At 43.3% G+C, this 20,628-nt stretch overlaps 1 protein-coding gene across 9 annotated transcripts in view; it reads right to left on the bottom strand.

The window, feature by feature from the left end:
* Positions 1 to 359: 359 nt before the first annotated feature.
* MARK1 (microtubule affinity regulating kinase 1) overlaps positions 360 to 20,628 on the bottom strand; it is a 54,489-nt gene continuing 34,220 nt past the window's right edge. For 2 of the 9 annotated variants that reach the window (XM_036453467.1, XM_036453465.2), the window contains 2 exons: positions 18,718 to 18,774; positions 17,176 to 17,313 (listed from right to left, as the gene is read on the bottom strand). In XM_036453467.1, coding sequence (XP_036309360.1) covers positions 18,725 to 18,774 — 50 coding nt within the window. In that variant the 3' untranslated portion in view covers positions 17,176 to 17,313; positions 18,718 to 18,724. Of the gene's footprint in view, positions 897 to 4,518; positions 4,564 to 5,192; positions 5,205 to 7,459; positions 7,712 to 8,637; positions 8,803 to 10,362; positions 10,464 to 11,848; positions 12,046 to 12,358; positions 12,513 to 13,171; positions 13,285 to 14,302; positions 14,403 to 16,907; positions 17,028 to 17,135; positions 17,373 to 18,717; positions 18,775 to 20,628 lie in introns of those variants that run through there. The other 7 variants (XM_045587104.1, XM_045587103.1, XM_045587105.1 and 4 more) reach the window with 7 other exon arrangements.

The following is a 20,628-nucleotide window of genomic DNA, read 5'->3' on the forward strand; positions in this document are numbered from 1 at the left end:
GATCTAGGGGGTCAGCTTCTGGCTTCAATTTCAATATGACTTGAAAATAATTTTTTTTTTTTTTTTTAAAGTCCATGCTACAATCGTAAAGACTACTGCTGTGCACTTTCAATTCTGGACACAGTCACCTTCAAGATTACATGATGGAGGTAAGAATTTTAAAAACCCACCAGAATGTAAAGAACAGGGGAGAATAGTCTCATCTCAGAGCATCAAACGTACATTTCTGTGCAGAAATCTAGACAACTATACAAGTTTTTGAAGCAATCGTCTGTTTTATTATACAACTCTATGAACAGAAAAATGAACAGAAATACACAATATACTTACCTGTACATGTGAACCTAACTCTTTTTTTGTAGCTACAGATATTTATGACAGTTCATACTGACTTGAATTGTACAGTCCCGTAACTATGTATAACCTTATCGTGTTAAGGGCAGATTCTACACGGGTGACTCGCAGGCCCATCGCGAGTACATTGGAGAACGGTACCTCATTCGGCTGTGTCTTCCCTGATCCCGCCAAGTGGAGTTCCCTCTTACAGTTTGAGCTCGTTGGCTATTTTAGACGCGATGTTCTTAAAGGCAATGGACGTCCCCGAGATCCGCTTGAAGCGCACTCCGTTCAGCGACAGCCGCGGCAGCTTGCACACCTCCATCTCCCACTGCACCAGGCTGTCCTGCCGGGCGTCACCGTGGACGCAGAAGAGCAAAAACCTCTCCTTCTGTTCGTAGTCGCAGTTGTTGGCGTCCAGCACCTTCCGGATCTCGCGCATCATGTCGGCGGGGTCCATGGAGCTGGTGGTCTTCATGCTCCAGGTGAAGCGCAGGGAGCGCGGCTTGGGGTCCTTCCCCTCCTCCTTGTCTCTCTCCTTCGGGTCCCCGGATGTGCTTCTGGAAGAACAACAGGGCACAGGGAGAGAACGCAGAGAAGGTTCCGTTCAGCACAGAGATGGAGACACACATGCAAACTCGCGGGGGTCGGAATTCAGTGCTTCCTACGTCAGCCTGCTGGGCAGACTACCGTCAGGCAAGCGCAAAAGCTCATGCCATCTCGCTGTTACAAAAAGCGGCCCCAGGATGCCCCCTGTTTGACTTCGTTAATAGCTTCCATCTAAAATAGCATATTTCCAGCCGAAACCGGTTTGGCTCGGTGGTAGAGCGTCGGTCTGTTGACCGAAAGGTCCCAGGTTCGATTCCCGGTCAAGGACATGTACAATTGGTTGAGGGCACATCCCCGGTAGGGGGTGTGCAAGAGGCAGCTGGTTGATGTTTCTCTCTCATTGACGTTTCTAGCTCTCTATCCCTCTCTCTTTCTCTCTGTAAAAAAACCAATAAAATATATATTTAAAATGGCATATTTCCGTAAATGTACTTATTTGTAGGGAACAGGTTTGCAGCCGAACGTGAAGAACTGAGTACTTTTTGAGGTCCTTCCACGGTTTAAACTCCATTTTCTGTACATTTGTACAAAAGGAGAGCCACCAGCACTGTGCTTGTGCATACACAATTTTGAAATATAAAGAAAAATTCCCCCTTCTCTATCTTTTTTTTTTGGGGGGGGGGGCTGGGGTAGGAGAAAGACTTGGGACAGGCTAGTAGCAATGGGCACTACCTGATAATGAAGAAAAGAAGGTTGTATTGCAAAGAGGTAAAGACGCCAGGTCGTACCACACACAGGTGTGAGGGCATCGGGTCCTCAAATCGTGCCAATGCTTTGCTGAAGACACCCTCAAAACAGCCTACAAGGGAGGCTCCGCACACCTACACCCCAACTCCTCGCCCCGCCCCTCGCCGCTGCGACTGTCCTCCTCCTTCATTCCCCACACGCACCGGCCTCCATACTGTTCCTGGGACCTACAGGCTCTGGGCTGGCTTTGAGGCTTTCGCACCAGAGTAGATGAGTGACACGTGTTTCCTAAGCGCATCAACCTCACTGAATTTTCCTTACTGTAGATCGCCCATGAATGATACAGAACCAGAAAACCCATTTCACAGAATCACAGAGAGGTAAACGTAGTCGATTTGATGATTCGGAATACCCTGTAATTTACATTTAATGAGCAATTATTCAAATATAGATGGTATAATTTTAATCTGCTAACCCGTCTCACCGACATGTGATTTAAAGTAGTGGTACACTTTGAAAATATAGTCTACTATCTACCTATATTAAACATTTTATATCAACATTATCCTATAATGTATATTCATGTATACATTTATATATATGAATTTTCAGGGATGCGTGTATATTCATGCTTCCCCCCTAATTCCGAGGCATCTGAAACCCCAAAGCTCTGCAAACTATGCAAGCTTGGAAAAAAAAAAAAAAAAAACAACAACAAGGGAAGAAGTAAATAGAGAAAAGAAATCTCCAAAGACTATGGACTAAGTATAGAGCACATTTATCCCAATGCCTTCTCCGGCATTCTCTCTCTGCTCTCTGACCCTGAGCCACAGGCCTCCTCCAGGAATGTGCAGATCCAAGCAGAGACATTTATCAGGAGGAGCACACGCACACTCGGGTCATGGGTCAGCATGCCGGGGCTGGGAGGGACCCAAGAGATCAGTCACGTGATCGGCCACTCAGTTTAAAAACAGAGAACTGATGGCTCGGAAACTTACATTACTTTCTAAAGGTTACACAGCTGATGACGTAAAAGAAAGACTAGAAATCAGATGTCTTATTGCAAGTCTAATTTTCCTTGCGTCCCACCCGGGAAACTTGGTGAGCTTCAGACAACAGGCCCATATGGGACATTTTCTGGGTGTATCCCAATGGCACCGTTAACTCAGGAGCTCCTGGAAGTGTTGACAGTAATGATGACATCTGTTCTTTATCGAGCACTTACTCCGTGCCAGGAGCTGTTCTACCCGCCTCACATGTGCTAGTTCCTTGTGGGCCCCTCACAAGCACACGAGGCATGGAGAGGTAGAATCACTCTTCTAAAACCACACAGACCATCCCGGGAACTGGTAGACCACATGTGTCAAACACAAGGCCCGCGGGCCAAATCCGTCCCGCCAGGCCTTGCAATGTGGCCCGCACCGCGCTGTCATCACTGCACTCCGCTGCGTTTCCATCACAATGACAGTTTATGACTGTTCAGTAAACCATTTGGCCCGCGATTTAGGCTGGATTTTAGATTTTGGCCCCTTCTCTGATTGAGTTCGACACCCCTATGGTAGACGAACACAGCTCAACCCATGTGGTCTGAGCTCAAGGGCCCAGCTATTCACCATCACACCCCTCATCTCTCTGCAAAGACAGAGACTTATTAGGACTGGCTTGGTCCCTCCTGCCCCTCCCCTTCCCCCCCACCCCCCCACTTCCTTTGTGCAATGGGACACTTTCCTCCCGGTGGTTGTGCGGATTCAATGACTAGCAAGTACCTTAGAGACAGGATGGTTCCAAAGGTTTGTTCAAAAGCCGAAGAACAAACAAAAACAGAACCATGCACATGAACTGAAACATTAGCAGGCACCTGTGACACTCTCTGCTACTCAATGTTTCAGAGGGAAGTTTAGAAAAAAGGGAGGGGAAGGTTCCAGAAGGGGGCTCAGAGGGATGACTACCTGAGGGATGACACCAGGCCTTCGTGTTTATGAACAGGCAGGAGAGAGTGAACAGTACGTGTGTCCTGCCTGCCTCTGGCTCCTTCCTCAATTTAAACTAGGAACCTACCTCCATAAAGAAATGCTGCAACTATAATGACTACACACAAACGCAGCACCTTGGAATGTTCAGTTAAGTTTTTTCCAATGCTCATGATGTTTTATATCCCAAGTCATCTTAAAAAGTAGAAATTAAATTGAGGTGTGCATCCAGCTGGTCAAAAATTTATTCCTGAAGGAAGCCAGTGCTGTTATTCCTTAAGTTTCCCACTTATAAATATAAACACAAGTAGCGACATGCCATTAATGTGGTCCCCAGGCCCCAGGCTGCCCGTCACAAACCCTGCGAGGGGGACCAGCCATCTGTTAAATCCAGTCCCAACTGTGCTCGAGTTGGAGACTCATCACCAGGTCGAAGACACAACCAGCATTAAATGTCAGAAAACCACAGAGCATGCCTGGTGACCATTTCCACGCATGGTCTATGGCTGAACACTCACCTGAAGACTATCACTAATATCAAGTCTTCCTATGAACTTGGCCACCTTGGTGACCTATGCTATTTAAGACTAATATTAGTTACATCATTTTTTAGTGAGAAAAGGATCTGTACATTTTAATCTATTCATTCTTCTACCAACACATCTATGACAGAAAAGACCATTTCTCTACAAAGCACACAATTCAAAATCATGTTTAGAAAACACACACAGTTAGTTAACTTACACGTAATTAAATGCTAAGCAATATGAGGGAAGCCCATCCCAATATAAAAATTTGAAATGCACATACTAGCTAGTGATTCATTCTACTCATGTTTATGAAGTGCTGTCGGTATTTCAAAAGCACGTTTGCGTACACGGGCCCTGGCAGCGAAGGGTTAATAGTGGCTCCTCACCTTGAGGTGTCTGTTCTGCCACTGGCTTCGCCTTCACTTGGATCCCTCAAAACAAAGTGAAGGTTGAGATTTAATGATAAGAGTGAAAAAGAGATCAAGAAATCCTACATCTGAAATGATTTTAAAATCAACTTGTTGAGCCAACTTCTAGCGTGACAGTTTCTGTGACTCGTCAAGTCTAATGCTATTTCTCATGTTTTTCAACATAACCGCACTGAACTGTCACTCATTGAGCGTCTACTGGGTATTGTCAGGGAGGAAATGCTGGCTGACGGGTTAGGATTTTTTTTTTTATACATGATCTTCCAATTCTCAGACGTGATTTTAAAGTTGTAATTTATCTTTTGGTTTAGTTTAGTTCAATCTAAAGTTAAAACGATTGGATAATGGTCATCAGCAAGATTCAACTGCATGTTTGTTACGAAACAGAATGCTAGTAGTCGCTCAATTTTAGAAAACATACACATTAACCTTATAGTTAGAAATAAAGCTCAACACACATATAAGTATTTTTAAAAATAAGTTTACCCATTTTTAAATAAGCAGTTAACTTATTTCAGGAGTTAAGCTAACGATTCATGCACATGATAAAATATTACAGCAAACGAACAGACTACCCAAGCAGGTGAGTCTAAAAACATGAACTCAATCTTAAACAGAAACATTGATCTTACCTGGATATCCACCTGTGAAAGAAAAACCAGGAAAACTCTACTAATTGTCCTTCTGTTGAATGCAATTGATATTTTAAAAATCTACCAAAAGTTTAACTACGTTGCCATTTTTCAAAGTTAATTAAGTATTGACATAGGAGTATCAAGTTGTAAACCCATTTAAATATAGGAAGAGGTGGCTTGTGATAGCAAGATATTAATAAACAGCTGGGAAAAATTACCAACTTGAACCTTTAAGTTTATGTTTTACGCATCCCTATGTAAGAGTGAGCTATGGTGAAAAAATCACAGGTTTGTCCCGGCCGGATGGCTCAGTGGGTTGGAGCATTGTCTTATACACTGCAAGGTGGGGGGTTCAATTCCTGGTCAGGGCACATACCTAGGTTGTGGGTTCGATCCCCGTCAGGGTGCATATGGAAGGCAACGGATGGATGTTTCTCTCTCTCATGGATGTTTCTCTCTCTCTCTCTCTCTCTCTCTCTCTCTCTCTCTCTCTCTCTCTAAAAATCAATAAAAACATATCCTCAGGTGAGGATAAAAAAAAAATTATCAGGTGTGATGCAATTTCCAGCTTACATAGTAGGTATAAAGAACCTACCCACAGCAAATGGGTCTAAAGGCTATTTAAAAGACGTTGAAATAATACAGTAATCTCCATCTCCCTTGATCAACGATTCTAGTGTAAATGGCTTTCTGAAGACCAGAAAGCAACTCTCTTAGGTGGTCCTTTTGGCGAACAGTCTTCCTAATGGCCAGAAAGCTACTGCCCAGCTTCCTCTCTGGAGCTTTCCCTTGTTCTTATCCTTCCTTTCTTAGTGCTCAGCAAGCCCAATTCCTCTATGTTCCCCCTATGAAAGCCCCACTTTCTCATCTAAGCATTTAATGGCGCACCGACTTGGTTGGACCCAAAGTTTGTGAGGCATTTTGGCTCCCAAAATGACCCCGAGTTCTGGTCACAGAGGGTGTCTGTGCGAGGGTTCCCCTTCTTCAGGCCTTAGCCAGAGGGAAGTGAGAAAGGCAGAGAGAACCAGGGAAAAACAGAGCTTGAGCCCAGGATGGACTTCAGAAGGAGAACTAGGGGGAAAGAACGGGTCATTGGAGAGATGAGTTGAAAATATTAAATGATAAGGCTAGACTATATCCTGAGCTTTGAGAAATGCTCTCTTTATCTCCAAGCCTCCGAGACCCTCCCTCCCCACATCCCCCAAGTTCAATATGCTATGACCGCAGAGAGAGCAGCTGCATCACAGGTCTGCCACTTGCCAAAGGACTTAGCAGGCTCCTTCCCGGGACTGAAACCAATGGCTGGTGTGTCTTCCTGCAGGAAGTCACTTGTGGTAGATGGTACAGCCCAAGTGCAAGCACTTTAGCAAAGCCAAGGCTGTTCATTCACACGGTGACAATGACCTTGGAGGAGAATGGAGCATTTTTTTCTCTTCTCTAACCAAATCCAGAATTGACTGACTGACATGAGGTTAAAACCAAGACACTGAAAATAACCTGCCAAACTGCTGACAAAACATCACAATCTCCTCCCTCCCTCCCTCTCTCTCCTCCTCGGCCCGGAAAACTGTTCAGAGGACTCGAATATGAGCACCATGAGTATAAGAGCATCATGGAGCCTTAGAAACGGCCATGCCAGCTGCCATCGGAGGCCACCTGCTGGAAGCCAACATCAAATCTCCCTCAACCTGCACAGTGTGCAGCGACGTGTAGCATGAGTGTGTGTTGCACACTTCTGCTTGCTTTCTCAGGAGAGTGCCATTTTGCTATTTCACTAGCTCAGAAGTTGGCTGTTCATTTTGCGTTTGCTGAGGTTACGATTTTATGTTAAATCACCTAAGACATCTATGCGGCTGTATATATATATATATATATATATATATATATATATATATATATATATATATGTATATATAGGCTTTTTACAAGAAAGAGGGAAACTATAATTAGTGAGCAGTTTAAAGGATAAATAGAAGTCCTATTTAACTCCCTTTTCTAAATTAAGGCTTTTAAAAACACATCGTTGAGGTCAAGTTTTGCTCTAGAAAAGCTTTTAATTCTCATGTTGTCCATTTTCCTTCTTTCTCTTAAGGGAAAAAGATTTTTGTCTTTCTTGATTTTTTTTTTTTTTCCCCTTCAAACTTCTGCAAAAGAGCAGCTTAATGAAACGTCATCCAACCACTTTGAAACGTCACTATAGAGAGGAAGGAGAAGCCCCAAACACGCTTCCTTTATAGCCCGCACACCGGAGCCGCGGGACTGACCTGCGGACGAATTTGGAGGTGATCTTGCTGATGAGGCCGGTGGACGTGCCCCGCCGCGCGTGGGCGAAGGCCCCGCTCTCGTGGGACGGGGACGCGGGGGGCCCGGCGTGGGTGGCGCCGCGCCGCTCGCGGAGCTGCTCCCCGTGGAAGGTGCTGCGGCTGGAGCTCCCGCGGGGGAAGCGGGTCCGGTCCGGGGTGCTGGCACTGATGCTGTGGGCGGACGGGGAAGCGGCAGGCACTCTCTGGCTGGTCCTGTGGGGACAAGGCGCCATGCACACTGTTCAGAGGGATGACCTAGGCAGCTCCCGCTCCCAAACCAGACAGAACTTGCTATGCCCACTTTTTTTTTTTTTTTTTAAGGGCAATAACTTTTTATTACTATTAATATTTAAAAATATATATATATTTTATTGATTTTTTTTTTTTACAGAGAGGAAGGGAAAGGGATAGAGAGTTTAGAAACATGGATGAGAGAGAATCATCGATCAGCTGCCTCCAGCACACCCCATACTGGGGATGTGCCCGCAACCAAGGTCCATGCCCTTGCCTGGAATCGAACCCGGGACCTTTCAGTCTGCAGACTGACGCTCTATCCATTGAGCCAAACCGGTTTCGGCTTTCTTTTTCTTTCTTTCTTTTCTTTCTTTTTTTTTTTTTCTTTTTAATATATTTTATTGGTTTTTTACAGAGAGGAAGGGAGAGGGATAGAGAGTTTAGAAACATGGATGAGAGAGAATCATCGATCATCTGCCTCCTGCACACTCCCTACTGGGGATGTGCCCGCAACCAAGGTCCATGCCCTTGCCTGGAATCGAACCCGGGACCTTTCAGTCCGCAGGCCGATGCTCTATCCACTGAGCCAATCCAGTTTTGGCTTTCTTTTTTCTTTTTTAATTAAATGCCCAGCCGGTGTAGGTCAGTGGTTGAGCATCAACCTATGAACCAGGAGGTCACGGTTGGATTCCTGGTCAGGACACATACCTGGGTTGCAGGCTCCATCCCCAGTAGGGGGCGTGCAGGAGGCAGCTGATCAATGATTCTCTCTCATCACTGATGTTTCTCTCTCTCTCTCTCTCTCTCTCTTTCTCTCTCTCTCCCCCCCTTTCCCTTTCCCTTTCTAAAATCAATAAAAACATAACTCTGTTAACAAACACAATGAAACGCAGCCAGCACGTTACCCGGGTCGGTACGCTTCAGAGCCGTCCTTGATGGTTGGCAGTGTGACTTTGATGGGGTGGCCGGAGGCGGACATGGACTTCTGGTGGCGGGGCCGGGCTGAGGGCACGGCAGGGCCCACGCCGGAGCCTGCGGAGGACAAGCTGCTGGCCGACATCTCCGTGAGGCTTGCACATGGGACAGAACGGATGCAGAGGAGAAGCGCAGGTCACTAACATTTCAGGACGATGTTTTTAAGGTAAAGTGACTAACACCTTTCATGACTGCAGCCCTTAAAGTCAGTCAGCACTGATGGCATTATTAGTGACGGACAAGTCAACGCTCTTGGGAACGATGTATCGGGTGAACTTACTATCACCTTCCTAGGAAATAAGGACCTCACCCACTCTTACCCTCTCTCTCAAAGGGATTCAGAGGTGGTCTGAAATGATTTTTTTTAAAAATATATATTTTATTGATTTATTTTACAGAGAGGAAGGGAGAGGGATAGAAAGTTAGAAACATCGATGAGAGAGAAACATCCATCAGCTGCCTCTCGCACACCAGGGATGTGCCCACAACCAAGGTACATGCCCTTGACCGGAATCGAACCTGGGAACTTTCCATCCCCAGGCCGACGCTCTATCCACTGAGCAAAACCAGTTTCGGCTGAAATGATTTTTGTGGATAAAATGATTGTGGCTGGGGATATCACAGTGCGGTGTGATGTGTTGCTATGGGTCACTGCCCGTTATACAAAAAGGATTCATAATTATAGCAAAAATACTATCGCTGGAAGTATTATTAAAACACTTTCAGTTCTTATCATGAACCAATAGGTTAACTGCTGCCGATTAAGGAAACTCCAGGTGAGGGCTTAGCACAGGAAAAATAAGAAGTCAGAAATCAATCCCCAAGGATTATTTTCCCTAAAGGATCTTAAGTCCAAGGAGATCCATTTCTATGACATGAGAGGAAGCAAATGTAAGAATGGTCTGTATCGTCTACTAAATGACTAGAGATGGAACTCAGCACAGAATTTTATTAGAATGAACTTCCTGCCCTTTTGTATTATATTGATGAATAGTTCTGTATTATAACTCGTGGTGAAAAGAAGCTAAATTTTTAAAATACAATGAAAATAGGGTTTCTCATTATTTAAAATAAAACACAGAATTGCATGGTTCTCTCGGATCAGCTGAGATGGCCACATTTCTGTAGAGGAAGAAAAACCACGCCTTTGGTATTGAATATAGTTATGACTTGAGGGAGGGGGGAAGGGAAGGAGGTAAGGAAGCAGCGGGCATATAAGAAAGAGAATGAGATCCTAATTATGAATATTGGATTAGAAAAGATTTTAGAGGAAATTCTCAGGCTAAGAGATTTACCTCCTGCTTCCCCTAAGTATTTCCCCTCGTAAGAATGGTTGGCTGCTGCCAGGCCAGTGTGGCTCATTGGTTGAGTATCAGCCCATGAGCCAGGAGGTCATGGTTCAGTTTTCCAGTCAGGGCACATGCCCCAGTTGCAGGCTCGATCCCCAGTAGGGGGCGTGTAGGAGGCAGCCAATCAATGATTCTATCTCATCGTTGATATTTCTCTCTCTCCCTCTCTGAAATCAACAAAAATATACTATAAAAAAAAGAATGCTTTGGCTGCAATCTTACTATTCTGTATTTCCTTCCCTCTTGACCCATCAGCAGGGGCTACAGCACAATTGACAGCAGAACCCTAGGCACTGTGATGCTTACCTGCTGTCTTTTCCATTTTGCAGGGCCATGTAGCGATCTGTGGTCCTTTCACAGACATACGTGTTCCTTCTTGCCATGCTTCCTCCAGCATATATGTTATTCTTTAAAAAGGAAAAAGAAGACCCGCATTATCACCATTTGCCCACCATCCAGAACTGAAATAGCATGGCTGACATGTACACGTAAGGAACTGTTTGGCATTGAAATTGGGTCTCAAAAGAACTGGTGGCCCAGAAAAGCTCACTACAGACTGATTCATATGCCTTTCAGCACAACGATTATTGTTTGTCTCACTTTTGATTCTTATAAGTATATTTCCAGTAGGACATGATCTCACTCATCTAGGGGAAATGGTGAACAACATAGACTGAAGAACAAGAACAGACCCAGAGATAAGGAGCCATGGGCCAGACTGTTGGACCTCAGAGGGAGGGTGAGGATAAAAGGGAGAGATCAACCAAAGGACTTGTGTTCATACATATGAGCCTAACCAGTGGTCAAGGACAATAGGGGTGTGGGGCATGAGGAGGGAGGGTTGGATGATTGGAATGGGGAGTTGAGGACCAATATGTGATACCTTAATCAATAAAGAAATTTTTAAAAAAAGAAAATAAAAAAATAGGGATGAATCCCCTTCTGTGTAATCCTTACACCAGTAGACAAACTTTCCCTATTTTTGGCCAATCCAGTATTCACGGACCTTTAAAATACATAATTAGCTTATGATGGGTTTAATCGTGAGGTCTAGCTAGAAAGTTAACAGATACACCGTATACTACACATCTCAGTGTTCTGATCTCGCTTTATTATTTCCTGCTGCATTACAGGACAATGTCTCAATGTCTCTTCTAGCTTTCATTATATAATTTCCAGTTTGCTGTTTTTAAGTGAATGATGTGAGCTAAATTTATAGTAATAATTTTATACTAGCAGAGTCTGCCTTCATCCAACACCTTACTTATAAACATACAATTCAATGAGCCAATAGAACATGAAGTACGTATTACCAACGGGGAAAGGAGGCGAGTTTCGTGTGCCATTCTGTGGTGAGGTTCGGTGTAATGGAAACAATTCACATTCTACCTTTTTTGTTCCTAAATTGCATTTATGAGGAGCCTGGACCTTTTTGCATGTCCTTGAAATGCACGATCCGCTTTAAAATTGTGAAACATTGAAAAAACCAGTTTGGCTCAGTGGATAGAGCGTCGGTCTGCGGACTGAAAGGTCCCGGGTTCGATTCCGGTCAAGGGCATGTACCTTGGTTGCGGGCACATCCCCGGTAGGGGGTGTGCAGGAGGCAGCTGGTCGGTGTTTCTCCCTCATCGATGTTTCTAACTCTCTATCCCTCTCTCTTCCTCTCTGTAAAAAAATCAATAAAATATATTTATTTTAAATTGTGAAACATTGAAAAAAAACCACCTTTAAACGGAAACTCCTGATCACAGATGAGCCCCCCAAGCTGCCGCGGCCCCGGCGGCCCACTCACACTCGGGATAGTGGATGCCTTTTTCCTCTCGGGCCCCACGAGCGGGCTGGCGGTCACCTCGCTCTTGGACCCCACGGTCGAGCTGCCGAGTTTGCGCGGGGCCCCGTCCTTGTCCCACTCCTCTCTCTGCTCACTCTCCACACTGCTGGCCTGCGGCCTCTTTGTGTACGACACGGCAGCGGAGATGGATGGACCAGCTAGAATAAAAAACAAACAAAAAAAAAGCCTAATGAGCTACAAAACAACTGACTTACCTTCTCCTTACGAACAAATACTGCGTGAGAAATATCTTTATTTGCGTATTTTTCCACTCTAAAGGAAGATGAGACTGTTTGGTGACAACAATTAGGTGGGTCCCTGCACAGGGGATCCTATTTGTCATCCCCTGAGAGCCTGCGGGGGGACGGGGGGGACACAGGCACGTGAAGGCGTGGATGGATGAGGCCTAGACAACGCGAGTCTGGATGGGACCGGTCTGGTCTGTGTGCACTGATGTGACTTTTCCCCCACCATGATCGCTAAAGCGCCGCTGCTTCTGATTGGCCGAGATGCTCCTCTGGACCTTCAGGTGGGCGGGGGACTGGAGGGTGCTGTTGTTTAGGTCGCTACTGGGCCGCGACCTCTGACTCAAGTTGCCACTGGATAATGACTCACCGCCTTCCAACTGCAAGAGGAAGAGAGACCACCAGGGTTTCAAAACGTGGAAATGTTTATGCAAATGATACATCTAGCACTCTTGATTTTTTTTCTCATCTATTATTCCAAGCCATAATAGATGAGTAGTCAGAACTTAAAAATCAAAAATACTTTGGGTGCAGAACTGCAAGCTGGCAAACAGGAAGGGGAGGAAAAGGCTTAGGAGTCTTGGGTTAGTCAAAACACCAAATGCTACCAATCATTGGATGGTGGTTATAGACTGTGCTTAGCTCTTTATATTGGTTACTTTGTTTAATCATTACCAAAAAAAAAAACAACCCTATGACTTATTAATCTGCACTTTAGAAATGGAAAAATTGAGATTAAGAGTCAACAGAGCCCAGAGGGTACAGTCCAGGCTGAGAGACCCCACTGGTGCATGATCGGGGCCGGGGTGGGACCTCGGGAAGGCGTATCCAGGCTGTCTCACCCAATCCTAATCTGCCTGATCCCAGCAGCAAACTAACCTACCTGTAGGAGTGTCTGCCCCCTCGTGGTCAGTGTGTGGCATAGCTACTGGTAAAAAGGTTGAATGGTCGCCTAGGCTTTTATATATCATATATAGATACTTAGCCGTTACTAGCGCAAGAAATAATTTATATTAATCTAAACATGTGAAAAACTTACTTCAGGTGGTTTTCTACCTAGAAGAATATAAGTAGCCATGACTTCGTCATATTTCTGATTTATTAAGGCGTCATTTATCTCATCTCGTGCGAAACCCATGGTGACCATGACATCTGGAAATTTGGGGAAAAAAATGCAAATTTTATGAAAATGTGTTTATTTTAGTAAACAAATGAACAAAAATTGGCCATGCTTGCCAACATTAGATATAAAAACTAAGTTCTAAAGTTTTAAAGTGGAATATCAATTATGAAGACTTTTGGATTATTAACACATGGATACTGTCTATCCGGATACTGTACGTTCACAATTTTTCTTGCAGAGACTATATCATGAGTTACATATGATTGAGTCCATTCCCTTTCTTATTGCCTAGCACATTTCCGAGCTGAATTCCTTTGTCCACCCAGACACACAATATCTGTCTGTGTGCGACACACAAAATCCCTTCTCTCTCTATCTCTCAGCACACCCTCAGCCTGCCATGGAGTGGTCTCTCCCATCTCTGAACACCCCTCCTTTCTGATCTGAAGGCAGGTTGAGTCCTCCTTGGGAGGCCAGAATTCCATAGTTGTCCTGAGCAGAGTCCTAACACCCTAGAATGTTCCTCCCTTTGTCTTTAAGCCAGACAGGAGCACAGCTGAGATGACTCTGTTTTGAGTTCCTAGTCTGTGGGAAGGGAGAGAGAAACAAAGAAAACAGTTTGGGCTGGGAGGGTGGACACTGATGAGACGCAGAAAACACAAAGCGAGAGGGCCTATCGACTCAAGGCCTCTGTGGTTTTGGTTGAAATACATGTTATGTCTTGCTGATATCAGTCTGATCAATGCTGATACTTAAATCAGTCATTCCTTCTGTTAGAAATTGCTGAAAGGAATGAGATTTATCTACATCGTTTTCATTTGTGTATCACCGTTGCCAACACTTGAATTAGATTATAATATGCATGAGAACCAACTAAGGAAGTTGAAATTTGCAATGATTAGTGTACATCCGGGGAAAGAAAAATGACAGATCAGGCATTTTTTAAGTAAAAATAGCTTCCTATTTATAGTTTGAAACGCTATTTTGGTAGACTAAAGGACCCTTACTTACTTTAAAAAAAAAATCTCACAGCATTTAAATACTTACCTATCCTTTTTGTGTCATTGAAATCCGGTTCAGGCTCATTATATGGCTTTAGTTCTTCTTCTTCATGACCAACATTCATCCACCGATCTTTCATTATTTGCTAGGGGAAAAAAATTCTACGTTATGTTTGGCCAACCAGAACATTCAACCACTTCAAAACGAGAGACAGTAAGACAAACAGGATTCCAAACTTCACAAAAGGAAGTTTACTTTAGCCACCACTGCCTGTAGACATCAATGACTGCTTGCTGGGACATTCTAACAAATAAATTCATGCGGATGAATGATGAGGAAGTAAGCAAATTAGCAATGGAAATGCACACCTTACACTGAGGTGCACCGAGAAAAGAGATGGACTTTGGGATGGCCAGAAGGAAATAACTTTGCTTAAATGGTTTCCACCTTTGTAAAGCCCCTCATGTGCTTCTGAGTTTATATTTTCATTTTTTGAGAAGAGGTTATTATTAGGAGGAGGAGGAATGGCAGTACCATCACTTGTACTAGACAAACATCAAGAAGATGCTTAAGATTATCTGAGCTACAGCTAAAAAGGTGTTAAAATACTTTTAAAAAATACATATTTTATTGGTTTTTTACAGAGAGGAAGAGAGAGGGATAGAGAGTCAGAAACATTGATGAGAGAGAATCATCTGCCTCCTGCACACCCCCTACTGGGGATGTGCTCGCAACCAAGACACATGTCCTTGACTGGAATCGAACCTGGGACCTTTCAGTCCGGAGGCCGATGCTCTATCCACTGAGCCAAACTGGTTTCGGCTAAAATACTCTTGAGGTTTACCATAGAGGACAGAGAAAAGGCAAAAAGGAGGGGTCTTGCCTTTGCTCAAATTTTGCATTGTTTTGAAAGGTAACACAGTTCATCCTCGTTAAAGAATGGAAAATGAGCCGAGACTGTGTTTCGGCTCAATGGATAGAGCATTGGCTTGGGGACTGAAAGGTCCCGGGTTCAATTCCGGTCAAGGGCATGTACCTTGGTTGCGGGCACATCCCCAGTAGGGGGTGTGCAAGAGGCAGCTGGTTGATGACTCTCTCTCTCTCTCATCGATGTTTCTAACTCTCTATCTCTCTCCCTTCCTCTCTGTACAAAATCAATAAAATATTGGGTCGGCAGCTAAGTAATTGCGGGTTTCACACACATATGGCTTCAGTTGAATGTTTAGGTTTGCAGACGTAGTACAAATGTAAAACACATTTTGTTATTTGGTAGTTGGCTATTCAGCTGTTAATCAGTGAAAAAAGTTTTTTGATCTGTTTTGTAGTTTTCGTTTGGCGTTCGTTGAAAAATGGAAAATCAAAAGGAACATTTTCGTCATATTTTGCTTTTTTATTTCCACAAGGGAAAAACACATTGCAAGCTCATAAAAAGTTATGTGCTGTTTATGGTGACGAAGCCTTAAAAGAACGGCAGTGTCAAAATTGGTTTGCCAAATTTCGTTCTGGTGATTTTTCACTCAAAGATGAAAAACGCTCTGGTCGTCCAGTTGAAGTTGATGACGCCCTAATCAAAGCAATAATCAATTCGGACTGTCACAGTACAACACGTGAGATTGCAGAGAAGCTTCATGTATCACATACATGCATTGAAAATCACTTAAAACAACTTGGCTATGTTCAAAAACTCGATACATGGGTTCCTCACGAACTGAAAGAATCACAGTTAACACAACGCATTAGCAGCTGCGATTTGCTAAAGAAACGTAATGAAAATGATCCATTTTAAAACGACTGATAACTGGCGATGAAAAATGGGTTGTTTACAACAATATCAAGTGGAAAAGATCGTGGAGCAGGCCAGGCGAACCAACTCAAACAACATCAAAAGCTGATATTCATCAAAAGGAGGTTTTGTTATCAGTTTGGTGGGATTACAAAGGAATTGTCTACTTTGAACTCTTACCACCCAACCGAACGATCAATTCTGATGTCTACATTGAACAACTAACGAAATTAAACAATGCAGTTGAAGAAAAGCGGCCCGAATTGACAAATCGAAAAGGTGTTGTATTCCATCATGACAATGCAAGGCCACACACATCTTTGGTCACTCGGCAAAAATTAATGGAGCTTGGTTGGGATGTTTTGCCACATCCACCATATAGTCCTGACCTTGCACCATCTGATTACTTTTTGTTTCGATCTTTACAAAACTCCTTGAATGGTAAAAATTTCAATAATGATGATGATGTCAAATCGTACCTGATTCAGTTTTTTGCTAATAAAAACCAGAAGTTTTTTGAACGTGGGATTATGATGCTGCCTGAAAGATGGTAAAAGGTCATTGATCAAAATGGGCAATACATTACAGAATAAAGTTATTTAGTTCCATGAAAAAATTGTCTTTGATTTTCTTTAAAAAATCCGCAAGTACTTAGTTGCCGACCCAATATATTTAAAAAAAGAAAAGAAAAAAAAGAATGGAAAATGAAAGAGAGGGAATCGCACAGACGTTTTTCAGTTTCTCTCTAATAAAAAAAACAACCTAGACTCATCAACATCCAGGTAACCAGGATGTAAAAATAAAAACAACAAGTTACACCCGCAGCACACACACACACACACACAAAAAAAAACAACAACCACTTACTTCCAAGCTGCCTCTCTTAATGGGGTTCAGCACTAATAATTTCTTCAGGAGGTTTTCACAGTCGGTGGACATGTAGAAGGGGATGCGGTACTTCCCGCGTAAGACTCGCTCCCGGAGTTCCTGGACAGACAGAAGAAAGCGCTTAGGGACTGGGCTGCACCACGATCCTGCGTCGGGGGGAGGGGGGGGGGGGCCAGCACGTGAAGGTCAAGTTCAGCCGTATGATACCTTGAGGTTCTGGCCGTCAAACGGCAGGGAGCCGCTGACCAGCGTGTACAGGATGACGCCCAGGCTCCACACGTCCACCTCGGGCCCGTCGTACTTCTTCCCCTGGAAGAGCTCGGGCGCGGCGTAGGGGGGGCTCCCGCAAAATGTGTCCAGTTTGTTCCCGACTGTAAACTCGTTACTAAAACCAAAGTCAGCAATTTTAATATTCATGTCAGCATCAAGGAGAAGGTTTTCAGCCTAAGAGGAAAATAATAAAAAGGACAATGTTGAAGAGCCTGCACCGCACCACACCGCCATCATCCCTCTTCCACATCCCAGGCCTGTCTCTCGGGCCTCGCGCTTGCCAAGGTAGCAGCTGATGGAGAAGCCCAGCAGGTAGGTCGGTGGGTACCTGCTCGGAATTCCATCTGCAGAGGGCTGCATTTTTAGCACCAGACAAGGAGCTCTCATTTTTACGCATCTCTGCAACTGTTCAAAGCCCCCTTTTTTTTTTTCCCTTCAGAGTAATAACCTAGAACTATATACTACTATATATTTTTAATTTTTTTGTTTTTAATTGATTGTAGAGAGGAAGGGAGAGGGAGAGAGAGAAAACATCAACGATGAGAGAGAATCACTGATCGACTGCCTCCTGCATGCCCCCCACTGGGGATCGAGCACACAACCCGGGCATGTGCCCTTGACATGAATCGAACCTGGGATCTTTCAGTCCACAGGCTGACACTCAATCCACTGAGCTAAACCAGCTAGGGCAAGGAGCAGTATCTTAATATGACCTAGTCAAAAGAACATCAGTCAAATGACACTGATCTGTTTGGGGCTTAAACCAACAAGTAGAGGACCATTGGTTAACCGTTGGTTAGCACAAGGCTGATACCTACAGTAACTGCAAATCAGGTTACTGTGGTTCAATCCATTGCCCTCTGAGAGAATACTTCTCCACAGAGTTCTGTTCTCAGAAAAACAGTACAATGCAATGCAGACTCCATTAGAGCAGGTCTGTCTAAACAGTACAATGCAATGCAGACTCCATTAGAGCAGGTCTGTCTAAGCTTTCTTCTGCTGTTTCACAACTAAATTCTCTTCTGGAGGTATATGATGGTAGAAAGCAGTGGTTCTCCTCACCCCCGCCCCCCCCGACCTCCCAATGTACGAGATGCTGCTTTTCCAAAATCCTATTTGAACATCCCTCAAATAAAAAGTTTTCAATGTGTCTTTGAGCTTTAATTTGAAGAATGAGAACTGATTCTTTTATCAGACTAACTTGAATTAGTGCCCAGACCTTGCTTCTGACTGAATTGGACTTTAGATGTTTTTAGTTTGGGACAAAGTTCACATTTATCTATAGAACAAGCTTATTCGTGGCGAATCAAATCTTCTAGCCTTTAATGCTAGATGACTACTCATATATTTTCTCTATTTTCTCAGTGACAATACTGTCTCTCATAAAATTGCTGTGAAGATTAAATAACAACTAATTTCCTTATAGAGGGCCTGGTACAATGAGGCAACCAACATAGCTCTATTATTATAAATCATCCATTAATAATTAAAAATTTTATGTTATAAAATCAGAGCTTACCTTAAGATCACGGTGAACAATGCACTTTTGATGACAATACTGTACAGCGGATACAATCTGAAATGAATATTGGGATAAAAGATTAAAAAATTATTTTATGGTAAAAAAAAAATCACAATTTCCCCCAATTATCATCTCTCATTTAGATTATTAGCTTGAATTTCAAAGTAACATTTAATAATTTCATTGTTCCTTCAGTTCAGAAAACTATACATATAAAAGTTAAGAGTGGTGAAACTCACTCTTACACATAGTAAATACTGAAAAGGAGAAAGTAGACTTCTCTTGCTAAAAAATTTTTGTCCGAGTTGTGAAGATTTTTATGGGTTGTCATATTTCCCTGTTTACACGATCAAATGTGTACACTTGATAGTTTGGGTCAAATGGTTTATTTATTCGAGTGTTGTAATAAGAGCTTTGGCAAACGTGAAGCAGTATTCCAAGAGAGTTGGTTCAAGTTCAAAAGGCAAAACTCTATTTTAGGAATTATATCAAATGTGTTCAACACATGTTTCTTCAGTGAGGACAACTGACTAAGAACTTACCCTGTGGGTACTTAGCAACTTCCTTTTTGTGTTCATGTACAAAGGAATGTGAAAAATGTAGTACCTTAAAAAGAAACCCAATTATCTAAAGAAAAGACTCGAAAGTGAAATTTAATCTGAAACCTGTCACTAATTCAGGTGGGCCAAGTACTCTACACTACAACTAGATTTTGTATGCAGTGAAAATTTTCAACCAATACATAGGGCTCTTTAGGGAACAAGATCTAAACAGGGAGAAACCTAACAGATTAAGAGCCAGAGAAACAAATGAGAAATAGGGTATAGTAATTCTTTCATAGTTATTTACTACATTAAATACTGAATTGGAAAGGTTCTGATAGCAATCACGTAAGCTGCTTTTTAACATGTTTTTATTGGTTGGTTGTTTTTTTAGAGAGAGAGAGAAACATCCATGTGAGAAACATCGATGTGAGAGAGAAACATTGATCAGTTGCCTCCTGCACACAGGGTTGAGCCCACAGCCCTGACCGGAATTGAACCAGCAACCTTTCGGTGCATGGGAAGATACTCATCCAACTAAGCCACCCCAGCCCAGGCTAAGAGCTATTTTGTACATACAATTGTATCTGCTGTCTAGGAGGACAACCATTATAATGCACAGCAGAACATTCCATTCTGTGGATTCAGGTAAATGGAAACACAGTCTGAATGTTAAAACTTGGTTAGGCATTTACAAATGGAGATAGCAATGAAATTTCTGAAAGTCTAAAGGTGATGTGAAGTATGACCATGCTCATAGGAATATGGGTTAAAAACAAACAACTACTTTTAAGTAACAGATGTGAAACTGGTGGTTCAGTATTCTAACATTATCCTGATGTGTATTAAAATGGTTCAAAGACAGAGAAGATATGAATTCAAAACAAAACCAACACACAACGAGCAACGTGTAGTTCCAGTAAATATATTTTGAGCCAACAGTCAGTTTATTGAGTACCTACTATGTGCGAGAAAATGGGCTAGGGAAACACAAAAATTAACACTGCATGGATCCTGCCTGCCCTAACATAGCTGGCAGGCTGATTAGGAGGTGAAAACATGTATACAGGTAATCATAAAACATAAGGCAGAAGCATAGAAGCAGAAGTGCAAAGAAGTGGGGAAATCCTAGGAAATAAAGAATTGATTCCGTTAGAAATGCCTCCTGGAGTGGTGATACCTGAGTGAGGCCATCCTTGAAGGGGAGCAGTATTACAGAACATGGAGCTTTGGTGATGGAGGAGTGGGGGGGAGGAAGGGGAAGGGTAAAGGGCTGAAATTCACTCTTGGAAAAGTTGGTGGGAAATGGTCAGACTACACCTTGGTAGGCTGGTAAGTCTCTGAGTTCCAAACTAAGCAGGCACTA

Source organism: Pipistrellus kuhlii, unplaced genomic scaffold (assembly GCF_014108245.1).
Source record: "Pipistrellus kuhlii isolate mPipKuh1 unplaced genomic scaffold, mPipKuh1.p scaffold_m20_p_25, whole genome shotgun sequence".
Lineage (NCBI taxonomy): Eukaryota > Metazoa > Chordata > Mammalia > Chiroptera > Vespertilionidae > Pipistrellus > Pipistrellus kuhlii.